Consider the following 19,845-nt stretch of genomic DNA (forward strand, 5'->3'; position numbering starts at 1 on the left):
TATCATAATGCAAAGCTCAGAACTTGGTTAGAGTTTCTGCATTTGTATGCAATTAGTTTTTGTGTTTTTTTTTTAAATCCTCACCCGAGGACATGTTTTTCATTGACTTCAGAAAGAGAAGAAGGGGGAGAAAGAGAAACATCGGTCGGTTGTTGACCGGTAATCAAACCTGCAATCTTTAGGTGTACAGGACGATGGCCCAACCCACTGAGCCATACCGGCCAAGGCTAGTATTTTTTAAAAATTATTTTATTAGGGAATGTGGGTTCCAAGTGGATTTTAGTAATTAATGACTCTAAAGATTTGAATCTAGCACTGACTTTGGCACTCTCATTCAGGTGACCTTCGATATTTAAAAATAAACGTAAACTGAAAAATAAGGATTCTCCTGGGGTTTTTTATAAGCAAAATCTATTCTGAACCACCCCCACCCACTGTGGATATTATGCATTGGTTTCCAAATATAGAAGGCAGCAATGAGCACCATAACTCATCCTTCACTCTGTGCGTGTTCTGTTCCCGTGCTCCCAATAAGGCTTTATTAGTTAAATCTAAATTTACTGCTTTCAATATATGTCTTCACAAGCATTTCTCATCCTGAGCCACGCATTATAACATTACATAGATGATCATCTTTCCTCTTCTGAAAGTTACATTATAATTTTTTTATTTGCTTGGCATTTAAAAACAATCCATTCCCCAAACCTGCAACCCTTTTCTAGAATGCTTTTTAATGAAATCTTCCCATGGTCAAGCCCCTCAGACAATACATCAGCTTTATTTTTCTAAAATGACCTTTCTCACAGATCCCACTCATGTCTTCATCTGACGTTTCCTGGTTTCTCCCCAGCCTATGGGATCCTGCTGTCCTTGGACTTGGTCATTATATTCCAAGTCGCGTTCCCGTCTCTTCTGGGTGGGATTCTCTCGTCTCTGAAACCTTATTTTCCTCCACCTGGAGTTACTTACTCATTTGGGCTTAAAAAAAAAAAGACACACGGGAGTTACATATTTTTAGGTTTCTGCACGGGATAAACATTGATTCTTCCCCACAGATTATGGCTGCGAGTGTGGCTGCCCGGAAAATTCCAAGTTGGAAATCGTTGCCCTGGGGATGTTTCCGATATTGCTGCATTGTGCTGGAGCTCCCAGTGATACTGCTCATCGGTTTTCTAATAACAGCTGACGTGAATTTACCGCTTCCTACGTTCCAAGTCCTGCAGTGGCCTCTTGGTCCCTCCTAGCAAGCTTATGAATAGGTAATACTATCCCTGATGACAGAGGACACTGTGGTCCAAAGAAATCAAGATGTTTGTCTCGGGTTACTTAGCAAATCAGTTGTATAGCCAGAATCTAGATCCATCCGCACTCCGTCGACTGCCTGCCATTGGCTCTCTGGTGCTAAACTCTTCATTTAAAACATTTTTTCCCTCTGGTGCTAATAGTATTTTGATCAGGAGATGAGAACAAGTCATTCTCTTCCTATGGAAGTGTTCATCACGCCTCTTTTCCTTTCCATTTTCTGAAATATTGGTGATATTCATTACTTCCAACATACCAATTTTAGGCCTCTGTACTCATCCTTGAGCTCATACCTGCCTCTTTTCTGTCTTCCCTAGAGCCTCTTCAAAAATCATCAAAATTAGATGTTGGAATTCCTGGAATAATATTTTATCTACCTATTTTCTCCCTCTTGTCCTTTTCCTCTATTTTCTGGAAGATTCCCTCAATTTTACATTCCAACATTCTTACAGAATTCTTATTTCAGTTATCACAGTTTTAATTTCAAGAAACCCATTCATGTATAAATATATTTCCATTTTCATTAAGTGTTCTAAAAAAATTAGGATTGTTTTTATAGTACCAATGTATAATTCTGCTAGGTTTATTCTTAGGTATCTTACAGTTTTGTTGTTTATTGTAAATTATATTTTTTAAATTACTTTTTCCAATGATTTGGGGTGGTTTTAAAGAACACTATTGATTTTGTGTTGCTGGAATTTTATGTTCCTCTCTTGTTTACTTTATTTTCCTTGTTGAATAATTACTTCACATGGGCCATAGGTACTTTCCTTTCTGATTCTTACTCATTTTAATTTTGAGTAGGTCTCTTACTCCCCCTAACACTTTGAGTGTGTGTGCTGAGTGTGAGGAGGCCCTGTGAGCTGGGACGGCTGCGTTTGGTGTATATTGCCTCAGTAGACTTTTTTCTTCTAAACTTCCGTGTCTGCTCTCAGATCATTTATTTTCGTCGTAGTACCTTTGCCTATCTCTCACATCTTTTCAGAATGAGCTGAAAATCAGATGACTCATTAATGAAGCTTTTGGGGTCATAAGTTCCCTCCATGGTGTCAGAAGGTACATTTTATTCCCTCCTGGGAACACACAGCATGAGACTATCAGCTCAGACACAGTGAAGCAGAGACTCATCTCCGCATCAACCTTTTGCTCACGATTTGAACGATACTGTCAATCAAGAGGTTCAGAGAAAGTAGGAAAAGGCCTGTGATGTCAACAACAGCCCCTGAGGGCCCACGTTCCTGTATGAGCAGGAGTAGCTGCCTCCCAACAATGGCTGGGGTCTCTAAATAAGGTCTGTGGGTTGCCTCACACAATAGGAACACAAGATATAAAACATATCCATTTCAAAAATCAGAGAGCTGAAGGACTTAGAAGATGGCTGCCATGCCTCATAGAGTCTAGGGCAGCCGTGGGCAAACTACGGCCCGCGGGCCAGATCCGGCCCGTTTGAAATGAATAAAACTAAAAAAAAAAAGACCGCACCCTTTTATGTAATGATGTTTACTTTGAATTTATATTAGTTCACACAAACACTCCATCCATGCTTTTGTTCCGGCCCTCCGGTCCAGTTTAAGAACCCATTGTGGCCCTCGAGTCAAAAAGTTTGCCCACCCCTGGTCTAGGGTCTATTTGTTATAGGTAACCCTTAGCCAGGGACACGCTACAAAAGGCATTTCAGCCCAGCCGGTGTGGCTCAGTGATTGAGCGTTAACCTGTGAACACCTAGAGGTCACCCTTCAATTCCCATGTCAGGGCTCATGCCCAGGTTGTAGGCTCAATCCCCAGTGAGGGGTGTGCAGGAGGCAGCTGATCAGTGATTCTCTCTTATCATTGATGTTTCTATCTCTCTCTCCCTCTCCTTCCTCTCTGAAATCAACAAATATATATATTAAAAGGGCATGTCAGACATAAGGTTGTTTCCTCCTCCCACACACCAGGATTCCCTTGCCCCAGAAGTCCAGCCAACAGGGAGACTAGACCAAGTCCCCTACCTTGGCCTGTGCAGCGCAATGAAACGAAGTGCAGTGAAATAAGGTATGACTCTTCTCTTTTGGATGGGCAGAGCAAATCTCGAGCAGTGTAACATTTGTCAGAAAAGAGAAGAGAGAAAAAGAAATATCTCAGGCAAATTAAATTAAGAGGGGATTGACACTGAAAGAAGGCAGGAGCCCAAGATGGAACTTGCCTAGAATTCCTACAGTAACACCAATGCTTAGCGAATGGGCCGCTAGAGAACAGAGGTTCCATATTACCTCTTTGTATCTCGAAAAGGATTCTTCTCTAGCGAAGTCCCCACATCCCTCTTCAATTTCAATCTGACATTTATTTCGAGGTTAACAGATATTAATAATACAGACAACCAAAGGATATCAGCTACAATAAGACACTAAACAGAAAGAAGGCAATTCCATATCCTCTATTCCATTAGGACCCAAATCTGACAAGGGCCCCAGATCTGACCAGGTGTAAGATTTGTACCCTTTAACTCATTCGATGCACTGAGGGAGACCCTGAGTGACACAGTTTCCCAGTAACATCTTTCCTGACGTGGTTTCCTCATAAGAACAAATTTCAGAAATGAAAGATTGTACCATTAGAAAGCAGCGTCATTGTGGAAGGCTTCGGGTTCAGAGAAGTTTTCCAATGCCAGTAATGAACACAGTATTGAATTAAAGTATATTTCAAAATATACGCATCCATGCATTTAAATACTCTCATAATTGTATTGCTAACCTACCAAGTACCTTGAGCTGACTAAGTAAGATAAGTCAATTCCCGGTAGAATTATTGATACGCAGGTAGAGTAGGGGTCTCAGGGCAGGGCTAGGTGCTAAAGTGAGGCCAATGTCAACAATCCCACGAAGCCAACAAGGAAGCCAAGACTCGGTCTGCTGACTGAAACAGTTCTGACAGCTCTCACTTCTGATGGTGAGTGTGGGGCCGTTGAAGGGGGAACGCTCTTTGTGATGAGTTTGGAAGGAAAGATTGGAGACATGCAGCCCAGCCCCTCCTCTTCCTGCTGGCCCTGACTTCCTGTTGAGAACGATATCAAGCTTTTTCTTTTTTTTCTACAGAGTTTCTGCCCCTGTTCAGGGGAGCCCTGCCCCAGTTTAGGCTGCTGAGTGGGAATGTGGAATTCTTAGATTCACCATTAGGAAGGCCACTTGCCCATTGATACAAACTGTATTTTCCTAGATAGGCTTTTTAGTAAAGGTGATATTTTGGTTTCTAACTTCATTATTCTTTTGTTTGCTTTTTCAATTAGTTTGACCCCAGGACCCAGAAAAAAATGTATTATGTATATTGGGAGATCTCTACCCTGCACACTAAAAATGTTTTCATGTAGTACCTCTAAAATGAAATATCTCTAAAACTGTTTTTCCAAAAACACTTTCTTTCTCAGAAAACCTTTTACTGAGATATAATTTCCTTTCTTTCTTTCTTTTAGTTGTTTTGTGGCATGGATACACATTTCTTCATTGGTTTGGTACCTTTTGGAAAAAAAGGCACAAAATACTTTGTACCAAATGATGCTTTTTCCTCTCCATGAAAATGTTAAAAGTCTATCTTCATTGAAAGAGAATTTTGCAGGACATAATTCTATAGTTTAATTTTAAAATGCATGAATACTCATTGTGATATAGAAAAACATTTTATATCTGAACTTTTTCCTACTAAAACCATCAGCACCTGGCAGATTGAGGCACTTGGTTTAATCTCATCCTGTGCTTGTGTTGTCACTTGACTGACAGTTAAATCAGGGGGTAGTTCCATTATTTCCATCCCCAATTATATAAAAATAGTGAGCGGGAAGCAAGTTGTCATTCCCAGTCAGTTATTTCAACATGACAATAGGAGCCTGGCGCGGGGACTGGCAGGACAGGCCCGCCCTCGGAACTGGCGGGAAGATTGGCAGGCCTGTGTGCTGAGCCGACCCCAGTAGAACCAGTGCCATTGCAACTACACAGCGGGGGCGGGGAGCAGAAGAGAGAAAACCATAAGGTAATTGCACTGAAGCGTCATTAACTAACTCTGTCTTAATAGCAGCATCAGGAACGATAGTCGCTGGCTTCTCCCCGCTGTTACACATGCTTATCTCGCATAGATAGTAACATCCTTTCTCTTGAGGAGTCTCCAGCCTTCGCTGGGGTCCATACATCCCACCTAACAGAAGAGTCTTGGCAGAAAATGTATTTTCCTGGTGAGTTTCATTCTACCTCTGCAGCCTCCTTTCCAGTGTATTCCATACTCCCCCTGCAGCCTCACCGACCCAGCCATCGGTGCTCCACTGCACAGCCTCCTTCGTTCTTCGGTGCCTTGTCATCATCACCTTTCTTCTTCTGGGCTACTCCTCCCTCCTCTCCTTCCTCACAAATCCTCCTCATCCCTATCGAGGCCTTCCTTCCCCGCAAATCTTTCTCAGAGCCTCTCAGACCTGCCTCCTTTGAAATCAAACCACTTACTATCCATCCTACTTTGCATCATGTTACTTCCCTCTGTGTTGTCACATGTTCCGAAGTACCTCAGAGAGTGCTTGGACACATAATAAGTACACGTTGGCTTGATCAATGCTCATTTTTATTGGAACACACCTAATCTTTTTACTTGTAGCCACAGAACACAGATAAGATCATAACATACAAAGCTGAGACTGAAATTTCTGATTGTGGCATCCCTAGACCCACAACTGAATTAGGTCCTGTGAGCTAGAACTGAATTGGAAACACTGAAGCCAAGAGGAATTTTCTTTTTCCTTTTTTTAATCCTCAGCCAAGGATATGTTTTTATTGATTTGAGGAAGAGAGAGAGAGAGAGAGAGAGAGAGAGAGAGAGAGAGAGAGAGAGAGAGAGAGAAAGAAAGAAACAGAGAAACTCAATGTGAGAGAGACTCAAGGAACCTGCCCAGACTGGGGGTGGGGATCAAACCTGCACCCAGGTACATGCCTTTGACCAGGAATTGAACCTGTGACCTTTCTTTGCACAGGTAGATGCTCTAACCACTGAACCACTGGCCATGGCCAAGTGGGGTTTTCTGTTAACTTTCAGCTAATGGCACACAGGTTGAACCTGGCAAGATTTCAAATTAGAGTAGACTGTGCCTTCTGCTCCAGGCCCAAGACTTTGTGGTTCTTAGGAGAAACATTGAATTGCTAGCCCTCAGCATTAGGGTAAGAGACACATCTTGACTGAGGAAGTGAAGTATGCATGTAACCAGCAACAGCAGGTAGTATGTTATATACACAGTTTCTCACTTAATACACCAAACTGAAAAGGAATTGTCATTTTCATTTTACACCTGAGGAAACTGAGGTGCGGAGAGGTGCTCCAAAAAAGGCCATGGATTGAATTGATCATGAAAATATCATTGTTTCTTGACTAGAAAATGTCTTTAAAAGTAGAGGAAAATAGTGAGCTGGTCTTGGCAGATATGCAATTATAGGGAAATAATAAATATCACCTTTTACTCTAGCGTAAGCGGTGCTCTTTGTACCCAAATCCTCTCAGCACACCGAGTTCTACCTAAAAACAGATTATGTAAGTGGCCCTGAGCCACACTTCTCTCTTTTTTTCTTTTCCCAGAATTTATGTTCAAGGACAAAAAGAGCAAACAGGCTGTATTTGCCCATCTGTTCAATTTCTTGTGAAAGACCTTTAAAGGTATTTTAGTATATCACTTTTCTTCTGTTTTTTCAAAGTATTGTGTGTTTTTTTAATTAGAGTTCTTACATGATTTCTTCTAAAATCTTGTGATTTTTCTGCAACAAATTGTATGCTACATTTAATATATTTAGATTTCCCCCTTTATATCTAGTTTTTTATTGAAGTCAAAAGCTTTGTTATATAGTTTGAAACAAGGCAGTGTGATGTCGCTAGTTTTGTCTGTCTTTCTCAAGTTTGCTTTGACTATTCTGGATCTTGTTTGGTTCCATAGAATTTTAGGATTTTTTTTTCTATTTCTGTGAAAAATGCCACTGGATTTTAATAGGGACCATATTGAATCCTGGATCATTTTGGATAGTGTGGATATTTTTAATAATATTAATTCTTCCAATGCAAGAACACATGATACCTTTCCATTTACTTGTGTCTTCTTTAATTTCTGTGTCTTACAGTTTCAGTGTATAAATCTTTCACCTCTTTGGTTAAATTTATTCCTCAGTATTTTTATTTTATTATGCTATAGTGAATGGGATTGCTTTCTGAATTTCTTATTCGGATAGTTCATTGTTAGTGTACAGAAACACAACTGACTTTTGCATGTTGATTTTGTATCTTGCTGCTTAACCTGAATTTTATTAGTAGCTCTAACACTCTTTTGGTGGAGACTTTAGGAATTTCCATTATGAGATCATGTCATCTGGAACCAGAGACAATTTTACTTCTCCCATTCTGATTTGGGTGCCTTTTATTGCATTGTCTTGCCTAATTGATCTTGCTAGAATTTCCAGTATTGTGGTAAGTAGAAGTGGTGAATGAAGGGACACTTGTCTTGCTCCTAATCTTAGAGGAAGAACTTTCAGCTTTTCACCATTATATATAGCGTTAGCTGTGGGCTTGTCATAATGACCTGTACTATTCTGAGACACATTCCTTCTGTATCAAATTTATTGAGCGTTTTTACCATGAAAGGTTGTTAAATTTCATCAAATACCTTTTTCATTTCTATTGAGATCCCATGACATTTATGATCTGAGAAATCAGGGTTAACCAGGAATCATTAAACTTGGGAAGAATGGGAGAGAGAATAAAAAGAATATCTCTACTCTAAGACCATATCTTTACTAATAAATCTGTCTTCAAAAATGATATCTTTTTCTTTTCTTCCTCTCATGATCTCAATTTATTTTACAAACAAGCATTGAGCTCTTACATAATATGTGCCAAACACTGCCTGAGGCTAAAGGTCCAATACACTGAGGGAGTAAAACAGTACAAATATACATCTGTGTGAGCCTTAGGTCAAACGGAAGATGAGCCCGTAAAAATGTGTGAAAGAAGAGCAGTCAGTGAGAGAAAAGGGAAAGTGGGAGACAGAAGAAGCGCAGATGCCAAAGGAGCCGAGGAAGCTGTGGCTCAGCATTTTGAAAGCTGGTGCGAAGTGAGACAAGACAATGGTAGAGACGTACATTGGATTCGTCACATAAATGTTTTTGATGATGTTGATGAGAGAAGATGCAATAAAGTGATGATACTAGAAACTGGACAGTCAAGAGATGAAAAATGACTGGTTAAAACCACTGAAACGTCACTTTGTGATGAAAACAAACCCCAAAAAATGACTAGGAAGGGGAGCAAGTAAATGGGAGTTGTGAATCTTTTGTCTGGAAGACTCTACTACGTGTCATATGAAGGGACTGAATCTAGCAAAATGGAAAAGACTGTTAGAGCAGAAGAGGAAAACCATCTATGAAACAATCCTCAGAAGGATAAAACTGGAATGGCGTGGTGTTACTAACTCAAGTGGTAGAATGGTAGAAGGAGAGGTCCTGGACTGCGAGAGGGCACAGCCTGGCTGAGGGACTCCCACCCCCCACCCCTCTGCATGAATCTCGTGCACCGGGCCTGTAGTTGGTTAATAAAATTATATAGGTTTTAGGTGTACACTTCTACAATACACCATCTGTATATTGAATTGTGTGTTCACCACCCAAAGTCAAGTCTCCTTCCATCACCATTTATATCCCTTTACCCTCTACTATACCGCCCTTTCTCCTTTCTCTCTGGTAATCACATACTGTTGTCTGAGTCTATGAGTTTTTGGGTTTTTTGTTGTGTGTGTTTTTTTTTGGGGGGGGGGGGGTAATCCCTTTACCATTTTCACCTAGACCCCCAACCCTGATAAATAGGCTAATGTGAGTCTTCTAAAATAAAACTGTGGATTGTAATTATCTTATAATTGTATAATTATGTGAATGTTTATGCTTTTCTTAGATTTCAAGTTGGTTACTTATTACAGCTTTTACAAAAAAAATTAATGAGTGACAAGAATTTATATATATACAAAAAAAGAAATACACGTGGTTATTTCTCTGGGGTTATATGTATTTAATTCAAATCTTATAATTTAGATTCCGCATGGATTGCAATAAATGGATCTTCGGCATTGTTACTGATAGAGAAGTGAGCTTTGCCGTCAGCAGAGACGTAGATTTTGATTCCTGTACACTTGTCACCAATTTTATCTCCAGAAATGACATCGCAGTAGGTGCCAGCAGGAAGACCGGTTTGCAAATAGGAAGACAATGGCCTGTGACAGAAACGTGAAGATTTCACTTGAGTTCAACACAATGAAAAGCAAGGACACAGATGACCTCTGAAATGAGCAGCCGCCCTTCATACCACGGACACCACACAGTCAGGTCTCAGGGAGAAGAGACTCCAACACAGAGACCTCTCCGTGCGATGAGTTTTCTCAGGGACAGAGTAATCCTCTAGGAGACGGAGCAACTTCCTGGTCAACAGGGAATACCACCAAACATGACGGGTGAGGACTGTCGGTGAGGATTTGAGTTGTACAGGCCCCCTCAGGTAAGAGTACTTCCTGAGGTGCCCGGCCGGTGTGACTCAGTGGTTGAGCATCGACCTATGAACCAGGAGATCAAGATTTGATTCCTGGTCAGGGCACATGCCCCGTTTCGGGCTCAATCTCCAGTAAGGGGTGTGTGAGGAGGCAGATCAATAATTCTCTCTCACCATTGATATTTCTCTCTCTCTCTCTCCCTCTCCCTTCCTCTCTGAAATCAACCAAAATATATATTTTGAAAAAGTGCTTCCTGTGGTACACAAATATTTAAAATATGTCCTCATCTGAACTTAAAGAAATACAAATTACTTTTAAAAATTTTAATTTGATTATGTTTTCCAAAAAATCTCTTTTTTTCAAGAGGCCAAAATGAATTTGGGCTGGAGATAAAAATAATCTAGCATTCCTTTGAAGGAGCATATGGTTTTAAATAGAAGCTGTCACATACATTTATTTTGCTTCTCCCATCCACAAAAGACAGAAACTAAAGGACTAGACACAAGAAGAGATATGCTGGATTCTTTGTTTTGTCCGTGGAATATAATTTAGGCTGGAATGAGCTGAGCATAAATAGAAGTTGCCCTTGGACGGAGACATTTCAGCAGCTTGCAAAAAGGTCTAAGGCATGCTCTTGTCTCAAGTGTAAAATTCAACTCTCCTCAGGTGAATCGCTGACCCTAAGATACATATTCGTTACACGTATGCTTTGAAAACGATTGGCATGGAGAGCCGGAAGTGAAGAAAAGGACCAGAGAACCAGATATAAGACTAGTTGAGAAAAAGAACTAGAAAAAGGTATTTCAGTACCAGGCAGTCATCTCCCATCATTGACATGAAAGGGGGTCAAGCGACATGTTCATCTAGTGATTTCACAACCTGTACACTAACATGGGTGGATGTGGGCGCCTAGAATGTGCCTCGTACCTGCACCTGATATACAAGGTGCACAAACACCGCTCTTCTGAGAACAGAGAGCCCTCATCAAGAGGAGATCAAAGAGATCAAAAGAATAGGAACCATCATTTTTTTCTGGTTCATTTAATCCACTGACTAAAGAATTTTTATGATATTAAAGAAAAAGTAAATGAGCAGCAAGAGGAAAGAATAAACCCAGAACATGTTAGTATAAAGTATAATTTCTGATTGATATCTACTTACCAGTCATCATTGTTAAAGATAATGAATCCTTTGTTTCCTCTTCCAAAAGCTACTTGGTTGCTACCATTATCCCACCAGTTGGTAAAAAGTTCACCGTCAACCACATTACGGAACATGACCATGTTCCTGAAAGCAAAACACAGTAGGATTGCGATGCATTCTTCGACAGTTTCACATAAAATGCTAAGCAAGTTTATTATTAGAGGATCTCTCTGAATAAGGGCCCCACCTGATTTGACGCCAGCGATGCTCACAGACCCAGTCGTTGCCGCAGGTGGTGTCTGGGTTAATGGTGACTTCTTTAATTACTCCATTAGTATTCGGTGGCCCAACCCAATCATTAATATCCTTCATTAGCAAAAAGAATAAAAAATGCTCAGATTTTAAATATCAGTGTTGCCTCTTCCTTCTCCAGCATGCCAAACCCAATCTCTCCTGTTTGTCTCTAGAGTGTCCTCATGTAGAATCCAACGCCTTCAGTAGCCGTCAGCCCTTCACCAAGTTCTCATCACCTTCCCTCTGAATTCTCATTTTCTAGTGCCATGTTTCAAAGGTAAAATTTTTTAAAGCCTGGCCGGTGTGGCTTAATGATTGAGCATTCAACCTATGAACCAGGAGGTCACAGTTCGATTCCAATCAGGGCACATGCCAGGGTTGCAAGCTTGATCCCCAATAGGGGCATGCAGGAAGGATTCTCCTTCCCCCTTGATGTTTCTCTCTCTCCCTCCCCCTTCTTCTCTGAAATAAATAAAAATATATTTTTTAAAAAAATTACTCAGATGAGTGAATTTACCAAATTTTTTCTCATCTGCCTTTCCCAGTATACTCTGCACATTTCTGTTCTTTAATACATATATGATCCTTCTTCTTATAAAGTACTTTGCCTATTTAACCTCAATTCAACTATATATTTTTTTGCCTTCCATACAATTTTTTAAAAACATTTAACCAGTATTTATATTGCTTAAGTTATGAACAGGTGCTGTTTTAAGTTCTTTACACATGTTCATTTGTAATCCACATACCAGCCAGGTAGTAGCAGGTACTTATAAGAGGTACCAGTTATACTCACTGTATCCTTTTGTTCAAGTGTTTGGGGGAAGTAAGGAGGTATGTTTCTCATGTTTCAGAAATAGCTTGCATACCGTTTAACAACAGAGACCATGAATTTTAGTGTTTTAATATCCACTCCATTGCTAAAAGAGGCCTGGGTCAGCTTACACGTAAAGAGTTGATAAACAATAAATGTAACAGCATCAGGTAAACTTAGAACAAAGCTGCCCTCCTTTTCTTGAGAAAAAGGTATGTTGCACGACACCAACACTTACTTTTCCATTCACAAAATACCTTGGCCAACGGAAGCTTGACATGACGCGTGTGAACCCATATGGATGGGCGAGCATAAATGCCACTCCCATTTTGTAGAGTCTAGAAGTTACAAAACGATACCATCGTCAAAGAAAGTAATGTTTTCAGTGTTGTTAAAAGGTAGGGGGGGACCAAATGGAGAACTCTGTTCCCACCTGGGGTCCCAGAAGGTAAGGATGGATGAGCCTCCAGCGCCGTGTCCCCGCTGGTTGTCGTGGTTGTCCACAAAGACGAGGGCTCTGTCGGAAGGCATGAAGCCCCAGCCTTCTCCCCAGTTCCTGTGGGCGCACACACACACCATAGAGTAACTTAATGTGTGTTTCTTTCAGTATATAATGAAATTCTCTCACTGAAAGGATTTTTGTGTAAGGTTAATATATACAGGGGTGGGCAATAGTAGGGCTACAGCTGTTCATATAGAAATCATACAAATAAATAATACAACTAATATATCAGTAATAGGGGAATAAACTCACAACCATAAACCTACTTTTGCCTGCCCCTTTATACATTCTATGTAGATATAGCTCTGTTATCTATGAATACATTCCATGTGTGTATATCCGCACAAATTACTTGTATTGCATTCGCGTTACCGGTATTTCTGTAATTTATAAAATCCCTTTGGAAGTCTTAGGGATGATGATTGAGATGGACTTCAGAAGGATCAACATCCATCGCATACAGAATGGCAAACGGGTTTAAAAGAAGGTTTCCATGTTTGCGTTTACAATACAGACATTTTAAAATGTGAAACCATTTGATAGGAGGCTCGTGAATGCCACAGCATGGCCACATTGTAGGGACTTTCTCACCGACAGACCATTCTAGTAACAACCTGGACTTCCCAGGTCAGTGCCGGCAGTCGGCTTAGGAGAGTCATGTAAGCCACAGATGAGAAACCCCAGGGGATGGCTTGCTAGACATACTTCCTGGGACTGACATTCTATACAATAAAGATGACCCATTCGAGTCTGGGGAGCGAGCATACTTGCTGTTGGTAACTGAATCCTCGCCAGGGTCTACATAAGGTCTTCAGAAGATAACTCCTATCGGCATAATGTGATATGTAATCAGTCTGTAAAGTGAATCCAAGAACCAGGCGTGTGCCACTCACCTCAGATAGGCCATCTTCTCCCCATGCCACTTGCGCAGCACTGTGCCCAGTTTGGCACCATATTTGAACTCTGTCACACGGCCGTTGTCGAAGTAGTCACTGCTCTTAATGGGCTCACCACCCAGATCGATTACCTGGAAGAATTATTCAAGTAGAAGAAATGTAGGGGGAAATGCCATTTTAGGTTATACCTTTAACCAACAAGTGAATGTCATACAGAAAATGGCTTTAGCCCACCTGGCATGTCTCAGTGGTTGGGCGTTGACCTATGAACCAGGAGGTTACAGTTGGATTCCTGGTCAGGGCACATGCCCAGGTTGCGGGCTTGATCCCCAGTGTAGGGCATGCAGGAGGTAGCCCATCAATGATTCTCTCTCATCATTGATGTTTCTATCTCTCCCTCTCCCTTCCTCTTTGAAATCAATAAAAATATTTTTTAAAGTGGTTTTAAACAATGTTACTTGACATGCCCCAGATGATGCTCCTTATACCAAGATTCTCATTTTTGTTGTTACGGTATTTACTACAATATTAAAAGTGACTAGACAAGGTGGCCTGCTGTCCTGTGAAAACCCGCATTTGATGGAGTCTTCCATGTAAACAAATACCCTCACAGAGCAATCACTATCTGGCCAACAGCATTTCTAAGTGCCTGATAAGTACTAACTCACTTAACTTCCTGACAACAACGACATCACTATGACCTTTTCCTCACGTGAAGAAACTGCAGCACAGGGAGGTTAATCAATGTGCCTGGAATAACACAGCTCCTAGTGCTACAGACAAGCCTTAACCTCTCGCAGCCTGGCTCACGACAACCAGACTATGACCCGTCTTCTCTGATGGTCTCTGATGGGAGACGGTCCTTTACAAAGAGGTGCTTGCAGCCTAAACGGAATCTCTGCTCTTCCTTAAAACCCCTTGTGATCAAGACTTAGAGAGTTCGACGAAGAAGGGCCTCTGAACAAAACGAAGTTAAAGACACTGTCCTCGCCTGCCTGGTGTGGCTCAGTGGTTGAATGTTGACCTATGAACCCGGAAGCCACAGTTCAATTCCCGCTCAGGGCACATGCCCAGATTGCAGGCTTGATCCCCAGCAGGGGACGTGCAGGAGGCAGCTGACTGGTGATTCTCATCATTGATGTTGATATCTCTCCCTCTCCCTTCCTCTTTGAAATCAATAAAAAATATATATTTAAAAAAAGAACACTGTCCTCTACAACTGATTCCTGTTCTGTGTGGATGATTCAGTTACTAACGTACAGAAATTATATTTTAATGAAATATGTCACTGATTTTCTGATGAATTAGGCTACACTGTATGTGCACACACATGTCTCAACGCACCTCCTGGTAAATGAACGGTTTACTTCCCTCAGGGAACCAGGTTGTGTTCAGAGGCTGCAGTTTGTCCAGAATCGCCTTCATGTCTCCGGGCCACATGTGCTTGGAGGCGTCGATTCTGAAGCCGGCCACCCCGATGTCAATGAGGTGGTTCATGTACTCGGCCACCTTGGAGCGCACGTAGTCTTTCTCCAGGGCGAGGTCAAGAAGACCGACCAGGCGACAGTCTCTGACCTATGGAGGCAGAAAGTTCGTGACTGAGCATCCATGTGGCCAGTCACTCATTTGTTCATCAATAGGTATCTCTATAGCATCGTCTTCACCTTGGGCACTGGGGACATGGACACTCTGGTCGGGACATACCTTTGAGGTACTTCCTGGTGTAAAAACGAGCATGAAGGAAATGAAGTGGCTGAGCTTTTTAATTAGGAATCAGTAACTTGGAGAAAGTGTGGTACCTATTGCTTTGAGTTGTTTTGTTTTTGTCCAATCAGACCTGGAGCCCTGTTTTCTTAAGGAAGCTAAGGTAGCACTTCAGTGGAGATGAACAAGCTGTACGCAGAGAAAGGCAGACAGAGAGCTCTTTATTCAGATCACGGTGGAGTTCCTAATTACCTGGTAAGCGTCATTGTAGTTCTCGATGTCCCCACTTGAAGTTCTGCATTTACCGTCATTGAAATCCCAGGCCGAGAACGGGACGGAGGGGAAGTCCCGGCTGCCAGGGTTGAAGAAACTCCCACAGGTGCTGCTGGTCCCCGGGCTCACGCCGTTGCCACACATGTGGTTGATCACCGCATCCACGTAAATGTGCACCTGAAAGGCAGCGCTTCTGCTTCAGGTCGATCGATGGAGGGAACCATCTAGAACATTATCGACTGAAGCTGACAGCATGTTCATAACACTCCAGACTAGTTCTTTTTCTTAGTTATGTTATAACGTTCCTGCCTAGAAGACCAAGTGTACAAGGAAATCAGGTGAACCAAAGACCTACGTGCATGCCAGCCACAAGGCCAAGTGTTTACATACATGGGAAATGAACAGAACCAGAAACTCCCGTGACTATGAACGGAGGCAAAGAGCCTTTGCTGGGGGAGGCAGGAGTAAGTGGAGGAGAGATTGCAGATCTTGGAAATGTCCAAGAGTTGCCCTCTGCTACCGACTCAGCCTCTGAAGACAGGGCGGTAAACACTGTCTCTTACTGTGTTCCTCATCAGAGGGATGGTTTATCATCAAACAGCCCAGGGGAAGAAGACTCAGGAATTACGGATGGAGACACAAGCCACGTGGGAGGGACCCAGACATTGTCACTGGAATTTCCAATTTCTGACGAGAAAGTATCCCCGGAAATCTGTACAGTCACAAGGGTTAAAGGTTGATATTTGCTTTATAAGCAAGATGCCTTTAAACCCCGACTTAATCTTTAGTAGATAAATGGCATACATACAAAGAATGATGAAGAATGAAATATAAGCTACAATTAAACTTTAGTTACAGGTGAAGTATAAAGTAAAATAAAAAATATGGGAAATGTTCTCAAAAGGAGCAAGAGATGGGGGGCGGGCAGAGAGAAATTATATTTTTACGTAATTTATTTTTTATTTTTTAAAATGTATCTTTATTGTTGAAAGTATTACAGATGTCCCCCTATATTCCCTCATTAACCCCCTCCACCCCGTACCCCCCCCCCCCCCACCAGGCCTTCACCACACTATTGTCTGACATAGATATTTTAAAGAAAACGAATTCACTTACGCCAACGTTGTTACATCTGGTCACCATGTCTCTGAATTCATCTTCGTTTCCTGATCTTGTACATAACTTGTAGCTGATTGGTTGGTATCTTTCCCACCAAGGTCTTGAAGGGTTATTAATGATAACATTTTCATTGGGTGGAGAGATCTACAAAGAAACAATCTTAGTTATCAAATGGTGGCTTACTTGGTATCACTGGATAGTCTAGAAAACAATCCGCGGCCTTAAATTCTTTCTCAATCTTTGTATAAACTGCTTCATTTTTCTATAAGCACTGGAAACGATGAACAGCCTATTGCTGCTATCCTGCTGAAGAAAGAATATACCAGAAACAGAACCTAAAGTTGCTAACAATACTGAATTTTGTATGTTCCTCACAAAACTCCTTTGAGGGCATATGAAATACAATTTCTGGGCTTCACCGACACAGAGGAGACCATATGCTATAAGGTGCAGCAGCCCCGCGAGGTACACTGTGAGCCAGACCCACCTGCACCCCTCCGAATCCTTTGGGACCTAAGTACCGCTCACATTCCTGGGCGATGTCCGCCCAGCGCCACTCAAACAGGTGGACGATGGAGGTGCGCCCAGGCTTGGTGTTGGGGGCGTACTGAGCCCAGCAGAGCCCGAGGGCTGAGAGCAACAGCAGGAACTTCATTTTGCTCTGAAGTTGTCAGCGTTCTTTCCAGCCACTATTTATATTCCTGCAAGAAGCATGGTTTACAAAGTAAATGTTCACATGAGCAAATACTCGGGGCACAAAATGTTGACTCATAATCTGAAAGGAATTATCAATAAAGCATAAGATTGTCCAGGAAATGAATCCAACTGACCTCTGAGAACCTTAATGTTTTCTTTATTAGGGAATATCAGCCTTTTTTAACATCTGGCACTTTATATACATAAAAAGCAATCCCCAATCATGTATTATTTACTTATCATTCGATTTTTATTTCCAAAGCCCTTCAAAGATAGAAGGAAAAGAACAAACAGAGCCAACTAAATTCATAGTCAGAATGTTGCCTTAGGCCTGGCCAGTGTTGCACAGTGGTTAAGCATCAACCTATGAATCAAGAGGTCAAGGTTGGATTCCAGGTCAGGGCACATGCCTGGGTTGCAGGCTCGATCCCCAGTGTGGGGCGTGCAGGAGGCAGCCGATCAATTATTCTCCCTCATCATTGATGTTTCTGTTTATCTCCATCTCCCTTCCTCTCTGAAATAAAATATATATATTTTAAAAATTGTTACCCCTAGCCCCAATTTTTCAGTTACTTAAATTTCTGCACCTAAGATTTAAGAAACAGTTTGGAAATTGAATGTCTACGAATTAAGGAAACAGAACATTTCGTCTCTCCATCAAATCATGTGCTTAACACATGTCTAGACAGGTAATGTGTGAGTATATATGCTTTTTCTTTACCCCTGTCCCCAGCAGTCTCACATCTCAGACACAAATACATATTTTAACATGTACATGAATTAACATTAACCAAGAACAGAAAGTTATCTACTCTTGTCATTTGTAGTCATTAGTCTATCAGCGGTTCTCAACACTTTGGCAGTCGAACCACCCTTTCACAGGGGTCGCCTAAGACTATCCTGCATATCAGATCCTGCATATCAGATATTTGCATTACGATTCATAACAGTAGCAACATTACAGTTATGAAGTAGCAACCAAAATAATTTTATGGTTGTGTCACAACATGAGGAACTGTATTTAAAGGGCCAGAAGGTTGAAAACCACTGGTAGATGCTCTATAAATATCTTTATAGCAAGTAACTTAATAAAAGTATTAAAAATTGCCCTAACCGGTTTGGCTCAGTGGATAGAGCGTCAGCCTGCAGACTCAAGGGTCCCAGGTTCGATTCCGGTCAAGGGCATGTACTTTGGTTGTGGGCTGAGGGCACATCCCCAGTGAGGGAGGAGGCAGCTGATCGATGTTTCTCTCTCATTGATGTTTCTAACTCTCTATCCCTCTCCGTTCCTCTCTGTAAAAAATCAATAAAATATATTTTTAAAAAATAAAATAAAAGTATTAAAAATTTTAGTAGAAATACCTCCTCACATCTATGTCTGTTATTTCATCACTTGTATTTCTCTCCGGGTGTTTTTATATTTTTTCTGTTTTCCCAGTTTTCAATATTCTAGAACGTTAGGTAGTAATACTACTGCAGCACTTGGTCAAGGTAATGGTTTCTCTTCTAAAAATAGTCACAATCCCTCTAAGTTTTCCATGGAATCTCATGTACAATTTTCTTAAAACAATACCCTGTCGCCTAGGAGCCCTCCCTCTACCGAAAGAAATGAGAAATAAATGCAAGAAAAATGCACCTGAGATCAGGATAGTAAGTCACATGGGAAGGTTAGAGAAGAGAAGGCAGACAGTCAAGTTTGCCTACAGTTCTCTGCAGGGAGCGCTGCCTTTTGAGTGAAGGTTTGGACGCATTTCAATTCTAAATTGTACGTTTTGTGCTGGTGGACACTGAGACTTCAGACGTCAACAAACCTAAAATAGATTGTGACACTTTGAACTCTATCGAATCACTTATTTCAAGAGAAAAAGGGGGGAAGGGATCACATGATACTAAAAAAAGCAAACTGTAAAATAACTTACCACATCAACTTCTGTAAGCCAGCAATCCCACAAATCCTCCGTTCAGCCTCTTATCAACGGTAAAAATTAAGAAAACAAACAGTTCTCTTTTTCTCTTCAATTAAGGAAAAAATGCTGCATTTTAGACTTTATAAACTGCCCATAATCCTCCTCCTCCCAGTCGTGGCTCTGATGACCCTGCTGAGTTCTCCAAACCCACGTGGTTCCAGGTCTAGCCTCAGCCCCACTTGGCATCAGGTCAGGCACAGTCTCCTGTCCTGAGCGCCTGGGCTTCCCGCCCTGTCCCCCCCTCCTCCAGCCCGCAGCCTCTCCTCACTCCTCTGCCAGGTTGCTTTCGTTTTGTCCTTCCTTTCTCTTTCTCCAGAGCCTCTCCCAATCTCAACAACCCTTTCTTTTCTGAATGGTTTATATTAACCCATTGGGGGGAAAATTGCTAAAACAAACAAACAACACCCTTAAAGACAGATTTGAATATTACGGTGTTAAATGAGTTAAGTAACATAAGTGTGACTAGAATGTAAACGAAGTCTCTAAACCAGAAATCTAATTTTGAATGCAAGCTTTGCCATCGGCTCTGAGCCTGGAGGAAAACCATGAAGTCTGTACATTACATGTCGATCCTCATTTAGCAAATGGGAATCATGGTATGTGTTAAATATTCA

The 19,845-nt window shown here is 41.5% G+C and overlaps 1 protein-coding gene across 1 annotated transcript; it reads right to left on the reverse strand.

The window, feature by feature from the left end:
- Window positions 1-9,324: 9,324 nt before the first annotated feature.
- Window positions 9,325-19,276, reverse strand: LOC102438242 (pancreatic alpha-amylase). Its single transcript, XM_023764108.1, has 12 exons — window positions 19,184-19,276; window positions 18,901-19,075; window positions 17,056-17,269; window positions 16,566-16,712; window positions 15,429-15,626; window positions 14,817-15,047; window positions 13,470-13,603; window positions 12,508-12,630; window positions 12,313-12,412; window positions 11,214-11,332; window positions 10,985-11,110; window positions 9,325-9,550 (listed from the first exon to the last, which is right to left on the reverse strand). Exons 3-12 carry the CDS (start codon window positions 17,221-17,223, stop codon window positions 9,361-9,363), a joined length of 1,536 nt encoding a protein of 511 aa, XP_023619876.1. The 5' UTR covers window positions 17,224-17,269; window positions 18,901-19,075; window positions 19,184-19,276; the 3' UTR covers window positions 9,325-9,360.
- Between the last annotated feature and the right edge of the window lie 569 nt (window positions 19,277-19,845).

The sequence above is a fragment of the Myotis lucifugus genome, unplaced genomic scaffold (assembly GCF_000147115.1).
Source record: "Myotis lucifugus unplaced genomic scaffold, Myoluc2.0 scaffold_317, whole genome shotgun sequence".
Taxonomy (NCBI): domain Eukaryota; kingdom Metazoa; phylum Chordata; class Mammalia; order Chiroptera; family Vespertilionidae; genus Myotis; species Myotis lucifugus.

Excerpts from the sequence above, each read along its gene's own strand:
- LOC102438242 (XM_023764108.1), bottom strand. The coding sequence starts at position 17,223 with ATGAAGTTCCTGCTGTTGCTCTCAGCCCTCGGGCTCTGCTGGGCTCAG. Across the intron at positions 11,333-12,312 it reads GGTATTTTGTGAATGGAAAA|GATATTAATGATTGGGTTGG; the intron begins GTAAGTGTTGGT and ends TTGCTAATGAAG. Across the intron at positions 11,111-11,213 it reads CATCGCTGGCGTCAAATCAG|GAACATGGTCATGTTCCGTA; the intron begins GTGGGGCCCTTA and ends TTTTGCTTTCAG.